The 22,714-nt window shown below is 34.8% G+C and overlaps 1 protein-coding gene across 1 annotated transcript in view; it reads right to left on the reverse strand.

Moving 5' to 3' along the window:
- Positions 1-1,113: 1,113 nt before the first annotated feature.
- Positions 1,114-22,714, reverse strand: part of LOC149895801 (multidrug resistance protein homolog 49-like) — a 49,637-nt gene continuing 28,036 nt past the window's right edge. The window contains exons 5-27 of the mRNA XM_090118603.1: positions 19,117-19,288; positions 18,529-18,653; positions 17,711-17,906; positions 16,505-16,729; positions 15,901-16,087; positions 15,262-15,404; positions 14,050-14,199; positions 13,610-13,668; positions 13,248-13,382; positions 12,606-12,700; positions 11,915-12,009; positions 11,214-11,372; positions 10,559-10,741; positions 9,603-9,693; positions 8,830-8,942; positions 7,776-7,905; positions 6,759-6,939; positions 6,244-6,397; positions 5,473-5,667; positions 5,018-5,227; positions 3,474-4,511; positions 2,221-2,329; positions 1,114-1,355 (exon numbers count right to left, since the gene is read on the reverse strand). Coding sequence (XP_089974729.1) covers positions 1,258-1,355; positions 2,221-2,329; positions 3,474-4,511; positions 5,018-5,227; positions 5,473-5,667; positions 6,244-6,397; positions 6,759-6,939; positions 7,776-7,905; positions 8,830-8,942; positions 9,603-9,693; positions 10,559-10,741; positions 11,214-11,372; positions 11,915-12,009; positions 12,606-12,700; positions 13,248-13,382; positions 13,610-13,668; positions 14,050-14,199; positions 15,262-15,404; positions 15,901-16,087; positions 16,505-16,729; positions 17,711-17,906; positions 18,529-18,653; positions 19,117-19,288 — 4,243 coding nt within the window. The 3' untranslated portion in view covers positions 1,114-1,257. The remainder of the gene's footprint in view (positions 1,356-2,220; positions 2,330-3,473; positions 4,512-5,017; positions 5,228-5,472; positions 5,668-6,243; positions 6,398-6,758; positions 6,940-7,775; positions 7,906-8,829; positions 8,943-9,602; positions 9,694-10,558; positions 10,742-11,213; positions 11,373-11,914; positions 12,010-12,605; positions 12,701-13,247; positions 13,383-13,609; positions 13,669-14,049; positions 14,200-15,261; positions 15,405-15,900; positions 16,088-16,504; positions 16,730-17,710; positions 17,907-18,528; positions 18,654-19,116; positions 19,289-22,714) is intronic.

Raw genomic sequence — 22,714 nt, forward strand, 5'->3', positions numbered from 1 at the left:
AAATGACCCCGCTATTGCTCAGTGCAAGTGCGACATCACCGTAAAAAGTTGTCTTTTAAATGTCTGAATGCCCTTTTATCATTTTTAATGGTTTCTTCTGCTACTATGAATTTCCAGGTTATTTCTCTCTCGTCTTTGTAGTATCCCCACGGAAAAAAATCAATAGGGTTTATGTCCGGGGACCGTCGAGGCCAGGCTAAAGGGCAAAGATACCCTGAAAGATGGATTGGTCGTTGCAGCCTGCGCATGCGCTGGTGACGCCTGCCTTAAAGCCTGGCCTGCGCGGTCCCTCGACCTAAACCCCATTGATTTGTTTCAATGGGGATACTAAAAAGACCTCGGCTACTTGAGAGAATGCTACAATTTGGACGAAATAACCCGGAAATTCATAGTAGCAGAAGAAACCATTAAAAATGATAAAAGGGCATTCAGACATTTAAAAGACAACTTTTTACGGTGATGTCGCACTTGCATTGAGCAACAGCGGGGTTATTTTAAAAATTTCTGGTAATTAAACACCTATTTATGGGTTTTAATTTGGTTTTAATGATCATCATGTTAATAAAATTTTTGCACTTACCACATTTAGATTTCAATTTTTCGATTGAAGCCTTCTGAATAATAAAATGAAATTTTTAGGGTAGCTACCTGATAGATAGAGCAAGTTTTTAAAAGCCAAATGGAAAACTTTTTTTATGTGATTTTATTTTTTTATGGGCCCTTGAAGTTGTGAACATACTGGGTAATTTTATCTTTCTTGGCATTTAATTCTTTTTTTATTCCATTCGAAGATCTAACGATAGTAAATGTTACCATACTGAATTGGCCTATCTTTCAGCTTACCACACAAAAAAAAATCAAGCATCTAGCGCAATAAGTCACGTCACCATAAATAAAAATCTCATCGTACTCAGCGATAGATGAAAAATTGAAAAAAATGTCATAACTCCGAAAATACGAAAAATCGCATAACATACATGGGGGTGATTCGGATAGCTCTCTAGGTCCTCTACCTCCCAGCTTCCGTTCATCACTACTTTTTGGGACACCCTGTATATCCTAAAGAGATTCCTTGTGCATAATGACAGTTACATAATTACACGGATCTTTTGGCACTTGATGTCGTCTTTATTCAAGCAAAAAGTCGGCTTTTTGGCGCCAGTTTCTCTGTCAGTTTGACATTTTTCATTTTTTTTTATTTGTTGTTCTGAGATTTTATTTATTACTAATTGTACTAAACTTATATCTATTTTTATACTAGGATAAGTCCCCCGGCGCCTGTTGTTGCAACAGATCCCAGTAAATGCCTCTTTTTTTAACTAGTTCGTCGTGCGATCCGCTTTCCGCTACCACTCCTGTAAAATGAGATTTTATTTAGAAATTAAACTTTTTAAAGGATTTTAAACGCGATTTATTCATCACGACACTTCACATTATACTATTGACTTTAAACTACCATGAACCAAAGGTCGTGGGTTCGATTCCCAGGGCAAATATTTGTGTGATGAACATAGATGTTTGCTCTGTGTCTGGGTTAATCTTCTTCTTCTTCTTATATATAAAAATGAATCGCAAAATGTGTTGGTAAGCGCATAACTCGAGAACGGGTGGACCGATTTCGATAATTCTTTTTTTATTATATTCCTTGAAGTACGAGGATGGTTTTTATGTAGAGAAAACGTTAATATGTACCACGGGCGAAGCCGGGGCGGACCGCTAGTTTTATATAAAAATGAATCGCAAAATGTGTTGGTAAGCGCATAACTCGAGAACGGCTGAACCGTTTTCGATAATTCTTTTTTTATTATATTCCTGGAAGTACGAGGATGGTTTTTATGTAGAGAAAACGTAAATATGTACCACGAGCGGACCGCTAGTTATCTATACAGGGTTACTTGTAAAACACCAGCAACCTTGCAGGACAAGATAGCTAACATCATTAGTAACAACATTAATTGTTCTACGACTTTTCAAATAAAACCCGCATAGTCCCCGTTCCCGTGGGATCCTATGTGAATCCGAGTTACCCTCTATATGTGTGCTAAATTTCATTGTAATCGGTTCAGTAGTATTTGCGTGAAAGAGTAACAAACATACATACATACACGTACATCAATCCTCACAAACTTTCGCATCTATACTCATTTTTAATATTTTCATTAATTTACCAATATCGGTTCTTACTAATTAATGTGTCTATTTATTTAATCTATACTTTACCTCTATCAATAACATAAATAAGGTGTGCATGTCTGACAGTAGCAAGTCGGTGTGCGATGATGACGGTCGTTCGTCCGAGGGATGCTTTTTCTAATGCCGCTTGTACTACCTGTCAATATTTATTTATTAATTATTTATTTATTTATAATTAAAACAGTATACAATTACATTATTTATAGCATACTAGCTTTCCGCCCGCGGCATCGCCCGCGCAGACAAAGAAAAACCCGCATAGTTCCCGTTCCCGTGGGATTTCTGGGATAAAACCTTTTCTCTGGTATCAGAATATCTCTATACCAAATTTCATGCAAATTGGTTCAGTAGTTAAGGCGTGATTGAGTAACAGACAGACAGACAAAGTTACTTTCGCATTTATAATATGTATTAGTATGGATTACCTAAATAAATTATATTACATTATATGAACAAAAAATATAATCAAATTAGTTAACAATAACTGATTGTTATTTACAAATTATAATTTGATTTTATCGTATTTTATAATTTATGTAATGTGCTATATAATAATAAGTATTATAATATAACTATTTATAATTATTTTATAATTCAAAATGAGACAAAAAAGACATACAATTATTTTAATTTAAAATAATAATTATTCAATTATAATAAAATTATACATATAGGACAGGGGTTCTCAAACTTTGCGCCGTAGAAAGTAAAGGGCGCCGTGAGTCGATCTGCTTATATACGCGAGTACGTTTTTTGAGCGCTCGAATCGGTACGAAACATAGCGTCGTAAAATGACATACAATTATTACATAATATTGTAGTGTTAATTTATTTCATACATAGTCAGTTTGTTTAAGTTTTTTTATTGATTAAGTTTTCGTGTAAAGTTTTAGCGTGAGTCAATACTGCGTTAGGTTAAGCCTGTACAGGTAATTGGTGTAATGATAAATAAATAAAACAAGATTTTTTTGCTACGACGATAAGTACCTACTTACGTCGTGCGTATCGCTTTATTCGTGTTTAATTTTTATTTTTAAATTGGTGTTTTTAATTTTGTTCTTCTCTGACTAATATAATTTGTATTGTAGGTATCTATATCCTTTCTCTAGTTTCCTTTTTCAAATAGTTAGGTTGGGTGGGGAGGGCGCCGTGACAACAAAACTAAACATGGAACTGCGCTGCGAGCTGAAAAAGATTGGGAACCCCTGATATAGGACGTCATTTTGTTTTTTTGAATGGAAATATGGGTTGGCGTGTTGTAGCCCTGTGTGTATGTGTACCTGCTCAGCAGCAGCGTCTAGCGCGGAGGTGGCCTCGTCCAGCAGCAGCACGCGCGGCTCCCGCAGCAGCGCGTGTTGTAGCCCTGTGTGTATGTGTACCTGCTCAGCAGCAGCGTCTAGCGCGGAGGTGGCCTCGTCCAGCAGCAGCACGCGCGGCTCCCGCAGCAGCGCGTGTTGTAGCCCTGTGTGTATGTGTACCTGCTCAGCAGCAGCGTCTAGCGCGGAGGTGGCCTCGTCCAGCAGCAGCACGCGCGGCTCCCGCAGCAGCGCGTGTTGTAGCCCTGTGTGTATGTGTACCTGCTCAGCAGCAGCGTCTAGCGCGGAGGTGGCCTCGTCCAGCAGCAGCACGCGCGGCTCCCGCAGCAGCGCGTGTTGTAGCCCTGTGTGTATGTGTACCTGCTCAGCAGCAGCGTCTAGCGCGGAGGTGGCCTCGTCCAGCAGCAGCACGCGCGGCTCCCGCAGCAGCGCGTGTTGTAGCCCTGTGTGTATGTGTACCTGCTCAGCAGCAGCGTCTAGCGCGGAGGTGGCCTCGTCCAGCAGCAGCACGCGCGGCTCCCGCAGCAGCGCGTGTTGTAGCCCTGTGTGTATGTGTACCTGCTCAGCAGCAGCGTCTAGCGCGGAGGTGGCCTCGTCCAGCAGCAGCACGCGCGGCTCCCGCAGCAGCGCGTGTTGTAGCCCTGTGTGTATGTGTACCTGCTCAGCAGCAGCGTCTAGCGCGGAGGTGGCCTCGTCCAGCAGCAGCACGCGCGGCTCCCGCAGCAGCGCGTGTTGTAGCCCTGTGTGTATGTGTACCTGCTCAGCAGCAGCGTCTAGCGCGGAGGTGGCCTCGTCCAGCAGCAGCACGCGCGGCTCCCGCAGCAGCGCGTGTTGTAGCCCTGTGTGTATGTGTACCTGCTCAGCAGCAGCGTCTAGCGCGGAGGTGGCCTCGTCCAGCAGCAGCACGCGCGGCTCCCGCAGCAGCGCCCGCGCGAGGGCGAGGCGCTGCCGCTGGCCGCCCGACAGCGACGCGCTGCCCGACCCGAGCACTGAGTCGTAGCCCTGTACCATATAACAATAAATATAAAAAAAGTTTTGAGTGGTGTCAAGGGACACCCGGATTGAACGAAGTTAGTAAAATAGCTGACTCGCTTTCTATGAGAGAGAGAGAGAGAGAGAGAGACAGACAGAGAAACACGCGTTGCGCACCACACGGCGTGCGTGTCAAAAAGTGTCGTGACAACTTTTCGTGAGAATTTTTCCCGTCTAGCCCCCTTTCACAACGCGCGATAAGGAACTTCGTTCCAATAATACACTTTATTCAGCACCAAGTTAATACGTAATACGAGTGAATGAGTGAGTGGATGAGTGAGTGAGTGAGTGAGTGGATGAGTAAGTGAATGAGTGAGTGGGTGAATGAGTGAGTGAGTGAGAGAGTGAATGAATGAGTGCGTGAGTGAGTGAGTGAGTTAATGAGTGAGTGAATGAGTGGGTGGATGAGTGAATGAATGAATGAGTGAGTGAGTGAGTGAATGAATGAGTGGAATATTTGAATGAATAAAACTCACCATAGGTAAACTAGCAATGAACGCATGTACGTTCGCTTTTGTAGCAGCATCCACTATTTCCTGCATATCGACCGTTCTACTGTTATCTCCATACGCGATATTATCACGAATGCTTCTCTCGAAAACTGTTGGTTCCTGTTGAACCAAGCCGAATTGGCTGCGAAGTCGTTTGAGCGTGAGCTGCTTGCTGATGTCACGGGAATCTAGGGTCTAGAAATGATTTTGGAATTTATAAAGAAAGAAAAATAGATTGATTTCCCACTGGAAACATTTCAAATTCAAGTTGGAAAAAGTAAATAAAATACTATTAAGTTTTGATAGTGCAAGTCACAAAAAACACGTAGGATATAGGAAAAGTATTAGATGGAGTTGACCGAAAAGAACTAGATTGAAAAAAAAAGTATAAGTGCGATTAACGCAAGAATAAAAATCTTTAATTTCTAAATGCAACTTACCACAGACCCGCTCAACGGGTCATAGCTTCTTAGCAACAAATGCATAATCGTAGACTTCCCACTCCCCGAGGGCCCTACAAGGGCCACAGTTTGTCCCGCCGGTATGGAGAGGTTGAGGCCCCGAAGGACTTGCACTTGGGGCCTCGTGGGGTACGAGAAATGGACGTCAGAGAAGGTTATGTTGCCGGTTGATACCTGGTAAATATGAACGTTATTAGGTTTACACTTTACACATATTTTAATTCAGTTATTTATTTTTAAAGTGAAACTTTTATTACATCGTCTCAAACTTTTTGGTCTGTTTGGCGCATGTCGCGTGACGGTCGAACCGTACGATAATTATCGTACAAATACGATAATTATCGTACAAATACGATAATTTTGTGCCTAAGTTTCACTTTTACCGTGGTGTCATAAAACCACACAACATTTTTGTGGATATTTTTGAATGAATGACTGAATATTTTAAAATGTAAATTTTAACAGAAAAGTAATACATACGTATGTAAATTATAAGGCAAGGCACAAAAAATGAAAAATTACAATTTTCGTATATTTGTGTACATTTTTGATCGTATGAATGGTAATTTAACAGAAACACAAAGAATCATATATGATTGTTGCAAAAATAGAAGAATAAGTTCTATGCAATTTACACTAATAAATGATTGTTTTGCTCAAAAACAACTAAATCGATTTGATTTTTGTACTAGCTAATTATGTATAGCTAATTAGCTAAAGTATAAATATTAAATAAAAAAAAACATTTACCCATTCCTCATCTTCACACATATCTCTCACTTTAGGGCTCCTATTCAGGGCCCTAATTACTCGGGCCCCAGCGCGTTTTGCAGCTGTAAAGTTCGGTGCAAAGGATAGGGACTCTGCCAACATCCACGCTCCGTAAATTAGGGCCTCTGAGACTCTGTAAGTTGAGTGAGTTTGTTTTGAGTGGGAAAGTTGAGTTGAGTGAATTGTAAACATTGAATGAAATGAATTAATGAAAAATATTTTTTATATTGTATTACGAAAACACATGATTAAAAGGCATAAAATATTATTAGATAAGAAAAATTTTAATATATTTTCTCAAAATTTCTGATAAGTATTAAATTAAAAGTTGATCTGTTTCAGTTTGGTTAACTTAACTAAAGTAGTAACGTTTAATTTTTTTTCAGTTATTGTATTCTGTGTATTGTGTTTCGTGTAAGTGCTGTAATATTATGCAGTGTTTTGTTATGTATTTTAGTGTTAAACGTGTAAGTGTAGTGTGAAATAATACTCACAAAATAGCATATTCATAGTGCAACCCCTCTCTCGCGATCAACCATCCCCCGGCTGCCAAAGACAGCGCATACCCCGCGGTTGGCGCGCACAAGCACAGCCCGTACACCGGGCCGCGCGCCCAGCGGGGCCGGCGGGACGCTAGCGATAGTGCGTAGCGGTCGAGGAACGACTGTTCCGCGCCTATAGCATACGAGATAATCTATACTATGTTTGTTTGAACGCGCTAATCTCAGGTTCGATTTGAAAATAATGTGTGCGTGTACTAGTGTACACACGTAAGAAGTGAAACTTCTTTATGACCTTATTTACACACGTAAGAAGTGAAATTTCTTTATGACCTTATTTTTCAAAGAATAATTTACTATATGCAACTTTACAGAAATACGTCGAATCACGCGTGGTAGGGATAAGGAAAAGATGGCGCGTAACGGAAAAAGTCACGCGTAACGAAAAAATGTTACACTAAATTTTTTTCCAACCCCGATAAAGAAGTTTCACTTCAATTATTTCGGTGTTAGATAGCCCATTTATCGAGGAAGGCTATAGGCTATAAACATTTGTGTATCCATAGAATAGGCTTATACATAGAACGTTATTAATTGTACTTGAATAATTTGTTTGTTATATTGTTGTATAAGCTGTTTGGAAACTAATAAAATAAAATAAAAATAAAATTACGCTAAGACTAACATGAGCGGAGCCACGCGGGTGAAACCGCGAAGCGCAGCTAGTAAATAAATATTTCGGGACAATTTTCACACACGGCACGATCTGATCCCATACTAAGCTTTCGATTGTGTTATGGAAACCAGATGACTGATAAACATACATACATATATAATTCTAAATAAATACGTAGTATATTATTATTAGTCTGTGTCGATACGAAAGATTACGATTATGCGATACGAGATAAAATAGTAAAAAAAAATCCGTTATAAAAAAGTTTCACTTCAAAAATCTCATCAAAAACATACAGACACACAGACAGTTTTATACTATATTAATATACATACCTAAGCTATGTACAGTTCGTACGTTCATAACAGCTTCTGTAGCAAGTCGGGTCGCTTGTTCCAATTCCTCTTGTTCCCTTATTTCTGATTTCTTATTTATATAGCCTTCTAGACATATCGCTCCGATTACCTAAAAAACAACATAATAATATATAGAAAGTTTATAAATAAGTTTAAAAGTGTACTAAAAGAAGCAAAAAGAGTTTCAAATATTTTGTTATACAAAAGAGGGGTTAAATTATGCTCAAAGTACGAAGATTTTATTTTTTACTAAAAATAAATGAATTTCAAAAGTAATTGCAAGAATTACTGAATAAAAGAAATTCGTATCAATAGTGTGCTTCTGAACGAATGAGTGAATGAATGAAATTACAACCATAAGCTAACTAAAAAATGAAATAACAGAAATGGTAAAAATATTTGTTTCGTGTTTTACAATATATTTACGTCTGCTCTATATAAATGCGAAAGTTTGTGAGGATGTGTATGTGTATATGTTTGTAACTCTTTCACACAAATACTACTGAACCGATTACAATAGATTTAGCACACATATAGAGGCCCTCTATCCAAGTTACCCTCTATTAGAGGGTAACTTGGATTAACAAATAGGATAGGTTTTATCCCGGAAATCCCACGGGAACGGGAACTAAGCGGGTAAAGCTAGTCTACACTATCTACACTAATATTATAAAGAGGAAACCTTTGTTTGTTTGATTGTAATGAATAGGCTCATAAACTACTGGACCGATTTTAAAAATTCTTTCGCCATTCGAAACCTACATTATCCACGAGTAATATAGGATATTATTATATTATAATGTAGGCTTAGTAATGTTTATAGTTTTATCCCGGAAATTCCACGGGTACGGGAACTATGCGAGTTTTTCTTTGAAACCGCGGGCGGAGCCGCCGGCGGAAAGCTAGTCATAAATAAAGGTGTATTAAGTGAATGAGTGAATGAATGAATAATTTAATAACCATTGACTAACTTTTACAATAGGAAAAAAAAGTTTATTTTTTAAACACATAATAAAAAATTAAATATACTTACACAAGGCACACTTATTAAACTGATGAGCGTCATTTTCCAAGAATAGAACATGGCGAGTCCTACTCCTAGCACCATAGTACTTATTCCTTGTAGTACTGTTCCTAAACGTGTTCCTACAAAATGATGATATAAATGAGCACACGTGTCAGAAGTGAAACTTCTTTGGCAAAGATAAATTTTTAAAAAGTAGAAATTCGATCACAAGCCGGGATTCAAAACCGCCTCTTCCGTCTTCTTAAAAGTATATAATTTTATAAAGCATTTGAATACCATATTAAATTCAAGATACCAAAATCGTCGCCTTACTCCATGACGTGACTGGAAAGCCATGACGCGACCTTGAAATTTTACTCTCAACGCGCCTGAAGAAGTTTAACCTCAATAATTTGAAATTGTTAAAAAAAATCTTACTTTTTGAAAATCCTTTTTTTAACATTTTGCCTTATTTGTAATAATTAATATGTTTGTATTAAACAAACAAAATTTTTTTGATATTTTTTTCATCATATTTTTTTGTTCATAATAATATTGTGTTCATATAAAATATAAAAAAAATTGGTTGTCTGTAAAGTCGGTTTACTGACGATAGTTGAACGTGACAACGTCCGATTGTGCTTCTTTGTCGCTCGTTCCGCGCTCTCGCTTGCACTTCAAGCCTCACATGGAACGCCTCAGAGCGAGGTAACGCCGCATGAGTCATGTTTTTTCGTGCGTGCAGCCGGCTCTATCGAATTATAAGACGTTGTCACGTCAAAAATAAAAATTTATCATACCTGTAGCGCCCTGTACAGCAGCACAGTCTGTGGCCAATCTCGCACACAACGCGCCAACTGAATTATAAGCTTCGTCGAACCAGCCTTGTTCCTGTTATATTATAATTATAATCATTAATAATCTATACTAATATTATAAAGAGGAAAGGTTTGTAATTATGTATGTATGTATGTATGGTTTTCACGCATAAACTACTGGACCGATTTCAAAAATTATTTCGCCATTAGAAAGCTGCATCTTCACTGAGCAACATAGGCTATATTGCATTTTCAAAAAATTAGAGATCCTTACAAAAAATGCAATAATGTAACCCAAGGTGTAAAAAATTCCTTAATAAAAATTCTGTCATCGCGTGCGCTGCGGAATCTTTTCCTTGAAGTACGAGGGTGGTTTTTATGAAAAAAAACCTAAGCATGTAGGTACCACGGGCGAAGCCGGGGCGGACCGCCAGTATATATATATTTTAATTACTTATTACTCAATCATATAAATAAACGTTAAACATGCGTTAAACCTTTTAAAGAATAAAAATAAAAAATAGATATAGTTAACAGTATTGTGTCTTGGGTATCATTACTTATTAGTGAAAAGCGATGTCTTCCAGGCAACTGAGGCAAATTTTTTATTAAAATTAGGTAATAGTTGTTCGAACAGAATTTTTTCTAAATAAAAATATTTCGAGCACCTGATATTTTCTTTACATTTTTTTATCTTGTCTCGTTGGTCATTCTATAAATATGTATACAGTTTGAATATTTTAAAAAGTTAGATTTAATAAAATTTAATATTATTTAAATTCATAACTTAAAATTTAAAGTTATGAATTTAAAGGTAATTAGTGCATGTAAGTTTTTTCTATCGGTGTCGTTTTTATTTCGTTTGTTGCGTGTATGTTTGTTTATGTGTATCTGTATCTATGTCTCTTTCTATCTCTATGTGTGTGTGTATATCTCACCTGTCGCAAATAATTCGCAAAGGTGGCAACCCTCAATCTGTCCGTCAGTTTAGCCCCCGCTGTGCCAAGCAGCCAGCCCTGTAGGAACGTCACTAGACCGCTCAGGGCTGCCGCTCCGGCGAATAAACCGGCGTATAGTTGGGATTGTGCGAGTATTGCGTCACGGTCTGGCCATGAAAACATCTGGAGAAATTAAATTAATTAGTATTCGTGACTATTTCATAGTCCGTAACTCATACTTCGTAATTCGTAACTCATACTTCTTAATTAGTAACTCAAATTTCGTAATTCGTAACTCATACTTCGTAATTCGTGATTGGTAATTTGTAATACGTAATTTGTAATAAGTAATACTACATACATCATTATATAACACACCAAACCAATTTTCATACAATAGGTATACCTATTTGTTAACAACCTTTTACACGAAAGAGTAAAAAACTTTCAAACTTTTACTTTTACAATATTCTTAGGATTAGGATAAGGAAAAAGTTGATTATTAGGAACAGGATTAGGACTAGAATTACGATTAGGGATAGGAATTAGGATGAGGATTACATAAAAGTATGAGGTTTTATATGCATTATTATTAAAATTAAATTTATTTTTTATATTTTTTTACCATTAATAATTAATATAAAACGAAACTTACCCCATACAACTTTGAGAACAGCAAAGCAAATATCGGCATAGTAGCACCAATCAATAAGGACGCTATTCCTCCGCCCAAGAGTAAAGGCCATTCTTCTTTATTCAACATTAGAAGTTGTAAAGCAGACACATCTTCTTCTTTCTCTCCTTCGATCTCTTGCTATAAAAAAGAGAAGAATATCTTTTTTTGCGGTATATAAATAAATTTTTTTGTTGTACACGTGGATAAGTTAAACTAAAAAAAACCAAAGCGGTTTTGTTTCTTTTCCTAGTAAAAAGATATAATTACTTGTGACAAATAGGTAACTAGTTAGAAATTATTAAAAAAAATTACCGTTTTCAATATCGATGCTGACTGAAAGTTAATCAGCTATGCAGTAAGTAATATAATAATTTATTTGGAACAACATGTTAAATATTGATGTTCAAATAACAATATTCATACAATGGATACAATTATATTCCATCAATACATGAGTCAGTACCTTCAAAAAAAGTTAAATACGAAGATACCTATTTCCTTTTAACCGACAGATAAGCTAAGAAGTTTCATCTTCTCCATAGATACAGCTTTCCGAATCGGTGGTAAATGTTAAAAATGTGTAATGACGATTCAAAAGTGCTTCTAGAAGAAGTCTAATTGAATATGAAATGAAATAAATGGTTGAGTTTGAATAAGTAAATAATATAAAAAAAACTTACAATTTGCGGAACGACATCTGGTGGTGAATTGTGGAGTGACGTCATTGATCCCATGCGACGGCTTCCGCGGATAAAACTGTCTCGATTAAATGATTCTGGAAATATAATTACATATTGTTATAATAAAAACATTTATTTATTCATCAAGAGTGAATTAAAAGCGCTTTTCAATCGTCTAAATATAGAAAATAATAATTATTAATTTACGATACACTTTACATTTACATACGCTAGGAATTCCTAGTAAAAGTAATAAATAACCTATGAATCGCGTCGTGTTAATATTAAAAAAAAAATTATAGGTAATTTATAAATAAAAATCATTATTTTTTTTCGTAATTTCCTACGTTTAATAAGAGTTTGTTAAAATATTAAAATTAGTAGTTTGTAAGATAAATTGTAAAGTTAAGTATATGGCTTAAAAATTCAACAGAAATACATTTATATATGCATCACTAAAACATTTCAGTTTATTTTTCTATAGTTTTAGTACAAGTATCGTTAATCGTAATTATCAAGTTTTAATTTGAGTTAAAGTTTGAGTTTGAGTTCGAGTTCAAGTTTGAGTTATACTTTAAGTTAGTGTTAAATTTGAATTTGAGTTCAACTTTTGAGTTGAACATTGAATTTGACTTATGGTTTAAGTTTGAGTTAAACTTTGAGTTAGAGTTTGAGTTAAACTTCGAGTTACCTTTCCGTGACAGCATACTACTATTACGCCTTACTCGAGTGAGTTTCACTGGGACATCATCGTTTGCAGATTCTTCCTGCATTGTAACTATACTCCTGTAAAAATAAATCAAATCAAATATTAAATCAAATCAAATCAAATTTTAATTATATTTGAAAGCTTTCTGTTTTTTACTCCTGTAAAACCAAATCAAATTTTAAATAAAATCGAATTCTGATTATATTTATACATTTTACTTCAAGACTACAACAAACTATTTTGTATAAATTATAGGTCAATTTGAAAAATTATAATTTATGTGGGTAATCATTTTAATAAAATGGCAAGCTACGGTAAATTTAAATATTTTCATTATGATTTTATGTTATAGATATGTATATGTATTTTAAAGCTGAAGAGTTTGTTTGTTTATCTGGTCCGATTTGAAAAATTCTTTCGGTGTTAGATAGCCCATTTATAGAGGAAGGCTATAGGCTATATATCATCACGCTAAGACAAACAGGAGCGGAGCACTGCCGGGAAAACCGCAAAGCACAGCTAGTTTATAATACACTAGTAGTTCCCGAGATTAGCGCGTTCAAACAAACAAACAAACTCTTCAGCTTTATAATATTAGTATAGATAAGTAGGATTAGTTATTACCTATTTGTCAAGTCGTTTTGTACTAATTTCCAGTAAGCACCCTTCTTTTCTAACAGTTGAGAATGTGTGCCCTGCTCGAGAACCGAACCTTGGTCTACGTATACTATACGAGACGCGTTTACTATTGTTGATAGTCTGTGAAAAAATAGAACAAATAGGGTATAAATAAGAGCGTGTGTGCACACGTGTCAGAAGTGAAACTTCTTTGGCAAGATTCAAAGATACCAAAATCGTCACTTTACTCCATGACGTGACGGTATTGCCATGACCGTGAATTTTACTCCCAACGCGCCTAAAGAAGTTTCACTTAAAAAACGTAAGACAAGATTTTATATTTTTACTAAAAATAAAATTTTGCTTACCGATGAGACACTACTAGCGTGGTTCGTCCTTTACTTGCAGCGTCTAAGGCTAATTGCACCTAAAACAAGGAATTAAAAAAAAATAAGATGTCATACAGCGCCATCTTGTTTTTAAATTCTAAACTATAAAGAGTAAGAAACAGTTCATTAAATTTTTCAAATAGGTAAGAATTAGATAAACACGCCATGTTTTCCTATTCCTAAGTTTTAGTTTAAATTAGCTGACACTGAATACAAAAATTACGCAAAAGTGAAAATCGCTTATAAGCGATTTCTTGCAGGTTACCTTGCTATAAACAAATAAAAAAATTGTATCTTTTTCAGAGTACGGTGAAACGCAGTTTCGATTTGATTTTCATCTATTTATTTTCTATTCTTTAAAAAATTAAAAACATTTTAATGCTAAAACCTACAAAAAAAAATAATTCTCCTAACTTTACCTGTTTCTCCGAAGCTGGGTCCAACGCAGATGTCGGTTCGTCCAACAATAAAATAGCGGGTTTTCTTAATAAAGCTCTAGCTATAGCAACCCTTTGTTTTTGTCCGCCAGATAATTGAGCCCCACCCTCGCCTATTGTTGTGTCGTAGCCCTGCAATATTATTTTATTAATACTTAGTTGCTAATACCATATTTTTTAAATACTTAATTAAAATTGCACTAACTACTGATGTTTGTAGAGGTCACCGGACTTTGGGTGAAGTAAAAAAATCGTAAAATAGAAAAAATATACAGGGTGTAATGGTTAAGTTAAGTGTGCACAAGCGATTATTCCGTAACTCTTGCAGATATCGAAAAACTTTAAACTGATATTGAAAGAACTTAACCTAATGAATAAAATGGCCATAATAAATTTTTAAAAATAAAACGAGAAATATCCAAAAATGGTTACATTAAACGCTCCCATACAATTTATTTCCCATACATTTTGTATTCATAGCAGATTTTCGAAGTGATGACTTCATTGTGTAATACAATGAGGAGCTCTATCTATAGTTTCCAAATAAATCTCCCTTCAAATTTGCGAAGTAATTAAGTAAAGCAGAAAACCAAAAAAAAGAAAGTAAAAGCTAAAATCTTTCATATGAAATGTACATGGGATATTCATATCTCATACTAAATGTATGGGAGGATTTAAAGTTATTTTTTTAAGATATTTCTCGTTTTTTTTTTTTTAAATTATTATGGCCATTTTACTCATTTAGGCTATGTACTTTCCATATCAGTTTAAAGTTTTTTGATATCTGTAATAGTTACGGAATAATCGCCTGTGCACACTTAACGATTACACCCTGTATGTAATACATCTACATTAAGAACAAAAAAAATCAACTAAGTTTTACTGGTCATTGCTAATTCCATAAATTCTACATATTAAATTCTTTATTTACCTATAATACAAACACAACAAAAATATAATTATCGAAATCACAGGTAACGGATAAAATATTTTTTTTTTTATATTTATGTGATTCATCATTGACATTTATATTGGCCACATGGTAATGTTTAAGTATCATAACTATAAAAATTTAAATATGTAACTCAAACGAAACTTACCTCTTTAATAATCATAAAAAAAACCTTTCTCGATTCTTAAAAAATCTGATTTATAAAGAAAACATCCAATGTTATAAAATAATAAAATACTTACATTAATAAGTTTGCTTATAAACGTGTGTGCGTGCGCAGTTTTAGCCGCTTGTATAATATCTTGCTCACTAGCGCCATCTACTCCTAGCGTGATGTTGTCACGTATTGTGCCACTGAATAGCACTGGCTCTTGGCCTACTACACCTGTTAATTAATTTATATATTTAATAATTTATGAATAAATTAAGACGAAAGACGCAGTATCTAATCATTAATTAAATAATATGACATGGTAAGACGAAATAAGAGTTAATTAATATTAATTAATTAATTTAATACGAAACGGTAAGACGAAGGATGGATTTTCTAAATTATTTTAATTTTTTATTTTATTTTATATGTTATGAAATAATATAAATTAGTTAGAACTCACAAAAGAAAGCTAAGGAAAAGAAGAATACTCCTCATATTCCCTTTTCCTAAAATACAAACATTTTCTAAGCAATACTTTTGAATAGTTAACACTTAGTTGTAAATCCTATACCTATTTCTATCATTTAAAACGTCTAATCCAACAACCGACTACCAACATTTTAAATTTCTACAAAAAAACCACCAAATACGAATTCTAAAGTGGCACTAATTATATTCCTACCATTGAAATTAGTCCTAAATTCTACATATTACTACTAAAACTTACCAATACTAGTCCTAAAGTGGTGTAAATTCAATTCCTTCAAGTTATTTCCATCCACAGTGACATTCCCATCATCGGGTTCATATGCTCTTAGCAATAATTGTAATAATGTCGATTTGCCACTGCCAGAACTGCCTACAAGAGCTACTGTTTCACCCGCGTTTATGCGTAGTGTTAGTCCTCGGAGTACCTGGTTTTTATAATATTTTGTATTACTTAGAAAAATTTATAATTAGGAATGGCTTTTAAAATAATTTGTATTATTTAGGAAAATTTGTAATTTGGTATGAATTATGTATGACAATTTAATTGAATATATTAATTAGGAAATCTTATCGTAAAGACTTGTATAAAAAAATTTTCTGTGATTTTTTTAAGGTTGTGTGTTACGAAATAATTTCAAAGTTATAAGAAATTTTTATGTAAATTCGTCTTTTTGAACCTGTCACAAATTACTGTTGTAAAGTTGTAAACTAGAATTTTGTAAAAACATTAATATTAATATAAACGAGAAAAAAATACCTAAAAAATCATGTGTAGTAAAAAATAAACAAAGCAAGTATGAAAACTATATCATTTTTGTATGAAAACATGGTTTAAAAATTACCTTAACATCCGGTCTCGACGGATAATTGAAATACAAGTTCTCAAACACGATATTGCCCTTAAACTTCTCCGGTTTGATTCCAGAGTCTTCTAGAGCGTTTATTTTCGACTTTTTCTCCAATATTTTAAAGAGGGATTTAGCTGCACCTCTTGCTGTTGAGAATATTTCCAAGTGTGGATTGCACATGGCAATGTTTTGTGCTGCTGCGAAACAGCAGAATAGTACCTAGAATGTTTTTGTGGTCAGAATATTGTTTGAAATAAGATTAATGGTTTGGTGTGGTGTATATTATGTTATACATGGTCACTAAATTGACGCACTATCAACAACTTAACTCACAATTATATTAACGAACTATAAATAATTAGACTCACAAGTCACAATCGCCTGTTAGAAGTTCGTCGTAAATACGAGATAAAACATTCATTGAAATGAATACCTTATTACGTGACAGTAATGATAAAAGTCTATTGTATATGTTCATTTAAACAGTAATAGACGCGTTGTTTTAGTTTAGGTATTTTATGAGCATGATTGTGAGTCTAGGTGTTTATTGTACGTTAGTAGCTGCCTACTGAATTAGGTACCCTTTTTGCGATGTATGTTATTAATTATTATCATGTTGATGATTACATATTTCTTTGTATTTCGCTTTCTTTGTATTTCAAAATTAAATCATGTTATACATACATATATTTAATTTTGAAATACTGGAATTGTAAATAGAAAGCTTTCACACCAAAAGGGGACACCATTTGTTGGCAAAACGAATTTGTTACTATAAACAGAGATTTCAAAAGACTAGAAACCAGATTTTGGAAAAGTGTCAGTGTATGGGTTCAAGTTAAGTATGCGTGTGAATAAATGTTCATGTCGTGTTATAAAATAATACAATTCAATTGAATAAAAATGAGTTGCCAATTGTGTTGCTAAGCAAAAATCTCGAGAACGGATCGACCGATTCGGCTAAATTTTAAACGTTTTTGTTAAGGCACAAGGAAGGTTCTTTTTGAGAGAAAACACGAAAAAGTGGTAATGGAACGTTTGCTGGGGCACTTAAAATAAAAAATCACTCGACACGACCGCGTTGGCCGTTGAGGCTGTACGTGAGCAGCCAACCGAGTGCGTTAGTGTCAATTTGTTAGTGTCAATGTGTTAGTGTCAATGTGTTAGTGTCAGTGCTAGTGTACTGCTAGCTACACTCACCGACACCATCACGCCCGGGTGGTACGCCATGCGCTCGGGCGGCAGGTCCATGTCGCGCACGCAGAGCGCGGCGCCGTACGCGAACACGACCGCGTTGAGGCTGTACGTGAGCAGCCAACCGAGCCCTGAGCCAGTGGCTGCCCACGCACAGCGACGGTAAGCGGCTTTACTAGCCCCAATGAGCGAGTGTTTGTAGCTATAATTACATATTGAACCATTTGAAATGCCTGCTATAAATCAAGGTACAAAAAATAATGTCGAAAAATTGATATTTTCATGGAAATTATGTATATCATGTGGTAAAAAGTAGTCGATGTCAATGTAGCCTCCCAACTCCCTCGAGACACAAAAATCATATTATTATTAACATCCGTTGCGATATGAGAACAACAAACAGAGCAAACGCACTTTCGCATTTATAAGATTAGTTGGGTTATAATTTTAACTGTCGATTAGTTGCATTGCCTGTCAGTTAAAATTACAGAACATGGTATGCGGGTTTGCTCGCGCCAGTGAGGGACTGTTTGTAACTGGAAATAAATATTATACCTTGTGCAATACCAGTTATAAATCAAGGTACAAAAAATTGTCTTGGAAAAAGGATCTTTCCATGTAAACGATGCGGTAAAAAGTAGCCGATGCAATTCTAGCCTTCCAAAAAAAAATCTTGCCGTTAAATCGCTCCGATGCAAGTTGAAAGAAAATGCAAACGAACAAACACACTGTTTAAACATAACTATCAACCTATTCCTATTTAGTAAAATTATTATCATCTGTTTTTCACTATATTCCTCACCTATTTTCAAATCAAAACTTACCTCTCAACCTCCTTCCCCTCCCCACCATAAGCACGAACTGTACGTATAGCAGCGAGTGCTTGTTCAACCACTCGACCAGCTGTACCGTATGACGTCACTTCCTCTGACGAACAACGCGTTTGGTACTGGAATAGATGGTACGTAGATTTTCATATTACATGGAACTAAATGCTTAACCTACTTGCACTACACATTCAATATTTTATTCCTACCTCTTACGTGCACTACAAAGTCAAATTATTCCTACTTCCTACAGTGCAAAGTCAATTTATTCCTACCTTCTACTTGCACTAAAAAATTAATTTATTCCTAACTCCTAATTGCAATACAAAGTAAATTTATTCCTACCTCCTACTTGCAATACAAAGTAAATTTATTCCTACCTCCTACTTGCTCTACAAAGAAAATTCATTCTTACCTTCTACTTGCACGTAACGTAAATTTATTGACGTGTATGTTTTCATTGTGTTTGTTTTATATTCTGTTTGCTATTATATCTTTTCTGTTTTCTTTCCACTCAAAATTTTATGTATATTATTCTGTGTGTCATGCCGTTATAATATTTTTTTTCTTTCTGTTAAAACCTACCTTTGCAACAGTAGCGGTGACAACCAAGGCTAGCGGTACCACTGCCAACCCGGCCAACGTTAGCTGCCAACCATACACCATGGCCACTGTTGACGAGTTGACAACATTGCCAACTAGATAACTTATCATTGCTACATGTTGGCCAACACCAGCGCGGAGCTTTTCTGTGTCCCTGGGAAAGGGGTCAAAATAAAAACATAGATAAATTTTCACGATTTATATTATTATGAATTTACCATTTCAACATCTATTTTTCCAATGCTATACTATAATAATAATTTGCCGCTTGTACTATTTATACCACAAATTCAGTTTATACAGTTGAGAATATCGATTTGCTAATTGATTGATCATAATAACCAAAAAAAAAGACGGGTTGCACTCCGGGAGTGCCGGTAGAAGTGAAAACTTGATTATTAACGTTCAGCATGTTTGATATTTTGGAATGGTATCCGTCTTACCTACGCATGGAATATAAGGGCTTAAAAAAAAAAAAACATCCGTCTTACGCTTTTTCGATCAGGCCACGTGTCCTGACGCGAGTTTAAGATTTTATACCCAACGCCGCTAAAGAAGTTTTCACTTCAAAATTTAATGCTTGTTATGAAGTTTGTACTGCTGCATATAGGTATTTACAGTAATCCAAAATTAATAATGCACATACAGATCTTCGCATAATGTCGTATTTCCGTATACACCCGAATCATTGAATCGTAAGAGCCCTAAACAATGCACTTGCAGTTTACACCCTGTTCAAAAGAAATAGAAGTCAATTTGCGGTCATATACAATCAAAAACAATTCGGGCGGAAGGTGACGCTAGCCTGTCAGTATAAAATCCGTCAGTCGTCTTTATACAGGGTGTAATCGTTAAGTGTGCACAAGCGATTATTCCGTAACTATTGCAGATATCAAAAAACTTTAAACTGATATCGAAAGTACTTAACCTAATGAGTAAAATGGCCATAATAAATTTTTAAAAATAAAACGAGAAATAACCAAAAATGTTACATTAAACGCTCCCATACAATTTATTTCCCATACATTTTGTATTCATAGTAGATTTTCGAAGTGACGTCCTTATTGTGCAATACAATGAGGAGGTCTATTTACAGTTTCTAAATGAACTTCCCTCCAAATTTGCGAAGTAATTAAAGCAGAAAACCAAAAAAAAACAAAAAAAAAAGCTAAAATCTTTCATATTAAATGTATAGGTTGATCCAAAAGTAATGATAATTGGGTATTTCCTGTGCACATAAAAATATAAAATAAATGTTTTATGCTTGCTCATGTAATCACTAAGTTATCACAAAAAAATTATATCTACAGGCCACGTTTCCAAGTATTAACATTAATTTTAATGTGAACAGTGCGAGCCAGAATGTTTCCCGACGAAAAGAAGAAACAACGATTCGACATTTAGAGGGTGAATTTCTAAATTTTTAATGAGATCAGGATAATTTTTTGTCACGATTTGTGACCATGGGCGTTACCTGGGTTCACCATGTTTATGCTGAAACCAAGAAACAATCAATGGCCTGGATGCGAGCTTCCAAAGTGACGGTGAAGATTTTCAAAGTGAAAATTAGTGGGATAGATTAAATTATTATTACTGTAAGTACAAAGAATGATTCTGATTCTGTTTCAATAAATAAATAAATAAAGCCGTAGTTTTTTGGGACGCTGAAGAAATGTGGAATATTTTAAGAAGGTAGCCACTACTACACAGGGCTCTTACTACACAGACCAAATTAAAAGATTGCGGGTAGGTTAGTAAGAAAAAGAGACATGGCAAACTTCGGTCTTGAATGTTGGTTCACCAAGACAACGCACCAGATCACAAAGCGTCAGTTGCGATGGCTGCCAATCAAAAATCGGCATTGAAAATGCTTAAACACCCACCCTGTTTGTAAGATCTAGCTCCTAATTAATTCTATCTCTTACCTCGGCACAAGAAACACCGTCGATACAAGAAATTTTAAGACGACAGCGAAGTGATGGCCGATTTTGAGGGGTTTTTGTAGATGAAGTTAAAGTTTTTTTTTTCTAAGTTAATGAAAAAAAATATCGAAGTATATTATCTAGTTAGAAGACTATCTAGAGAAATACATAATTATTTTAACTGTAATGACCTTGTTTAATATTGATTATCATTACTTTTGGATCAACCCATGTACATGGGATATTCATATCTCATACTAAATGTATGGGAGGGTTTAAAGTTAATTTTTTAGATATTTCTCGTATTATTTTTAAAAATTTATTATGGCCATTTTACTCATTAGGTTAAGTACTTTCGATATCAGTTTAAAGTTTTTTGATATCTGTAATAGTTACGGAATAATCACCTGTGCACACTTAACGATTACACCCTGTATATTGGTGGTGACTGCACGTGTTCTCTCTGAGTTGAATTATATAGAGCTGCTATTACATACCTTTCTTGGTTTTGTTTTTAAAGGTGAATTTTTCGATGAAATGATTATTTACACAGGTGATAGCAGTAGGGAAATTGAAAATGAAGAAGAGCATAATGGAAGTTCCGATGTATCTACAATGTCAGAAATAAAGAAAATCCCTTATTCTGATTGTTTTATTTTAATTTTTTTGTAATTTTCATAATATTGTGGAATGATCAGTACTGTAAATACTTTTGAACTGAGATTTTAATGATTAGATTTCTACAATATATAAACCTGTGTTTGAAAACCATATTTTATACAATATAAACCTTGTGTTATTTTAACCGTATTTTTTTCCATTACACCATTCTTCTATACACTTTAAAAGTACTACAAAATTTTCCAATTAGAATATCAAAGTGTTAAATTAATTTAAAGTGTAGTGTAAATTTCATATATTTATAAGTAAAATGGAAGTACATTTGTAAAATGGAGTACATCTGCCAACAAACTGTTTTACAGTTTGGCAGAGTTACTATGTTATTATGTATACGTGTCTTTTGTTCTGAAATGAAAAATAAATAAATAAATTATATCAATCCAACAAAGATATATTTGCAATCACGGGTTTATCCTCGCTATTTACATAAGATATTATCGAAATAAAATCGTTACTTACAAATCAATATTAATCTCTTTTAGCACAAAACACATAATTTTACTAAATTATGCATGAAGAAAATGCATTTAACCACTCTATATACATATCGTCTTCGGAAGCTCCGGGAATATGACAGTTGCCGAACAGTGACGAAGATTTCTATGCGCATTATTACTGTAATTACAATTAGGTAGGTTTGTACCGATTAGTAGAAAGCGGTACAAAAGATATACTACGCAGTACAAAGAGATACAATTAAGAATGAATATAATTTATTTGACAATAATTAAACATCTTTTTATAGTTGCCAGAGCTGTAAAATACTATACTACATTGAAATAGAAATACATATCACATTTTCAACGGTATAATTTTAAAAGAGTAACAACGTTCTTGCCGGTTCTTCTCCATAGATACTGCTTTCCAAATCGGTGGTAAATGGTAAAACTATGTTAAGCCGATTCAAAAGTGCTTCCAGAAATTAAATTGAATAAAAAAGCGTGTGTGCCGAGCACAAGTGTCAGAAGTAAAACTTC

The sequence above is a fragment of the Colias eurytheme genome, chromosome 30, assembly GCF_061535395.1.
Source record: "Colias eurytheme isolate Ceu_HAF_F1 chromosome 30, ilColEury1 Martin Lab GWU primary, whole genome shotgun sequence".
In the NCBI taxonomy this organism is placed as follows: Eukaryota; Metazoa; Arthropoda; class Insecta; order Lepidoptera; family Pieridae; genus Colias; species Colias eurytheme.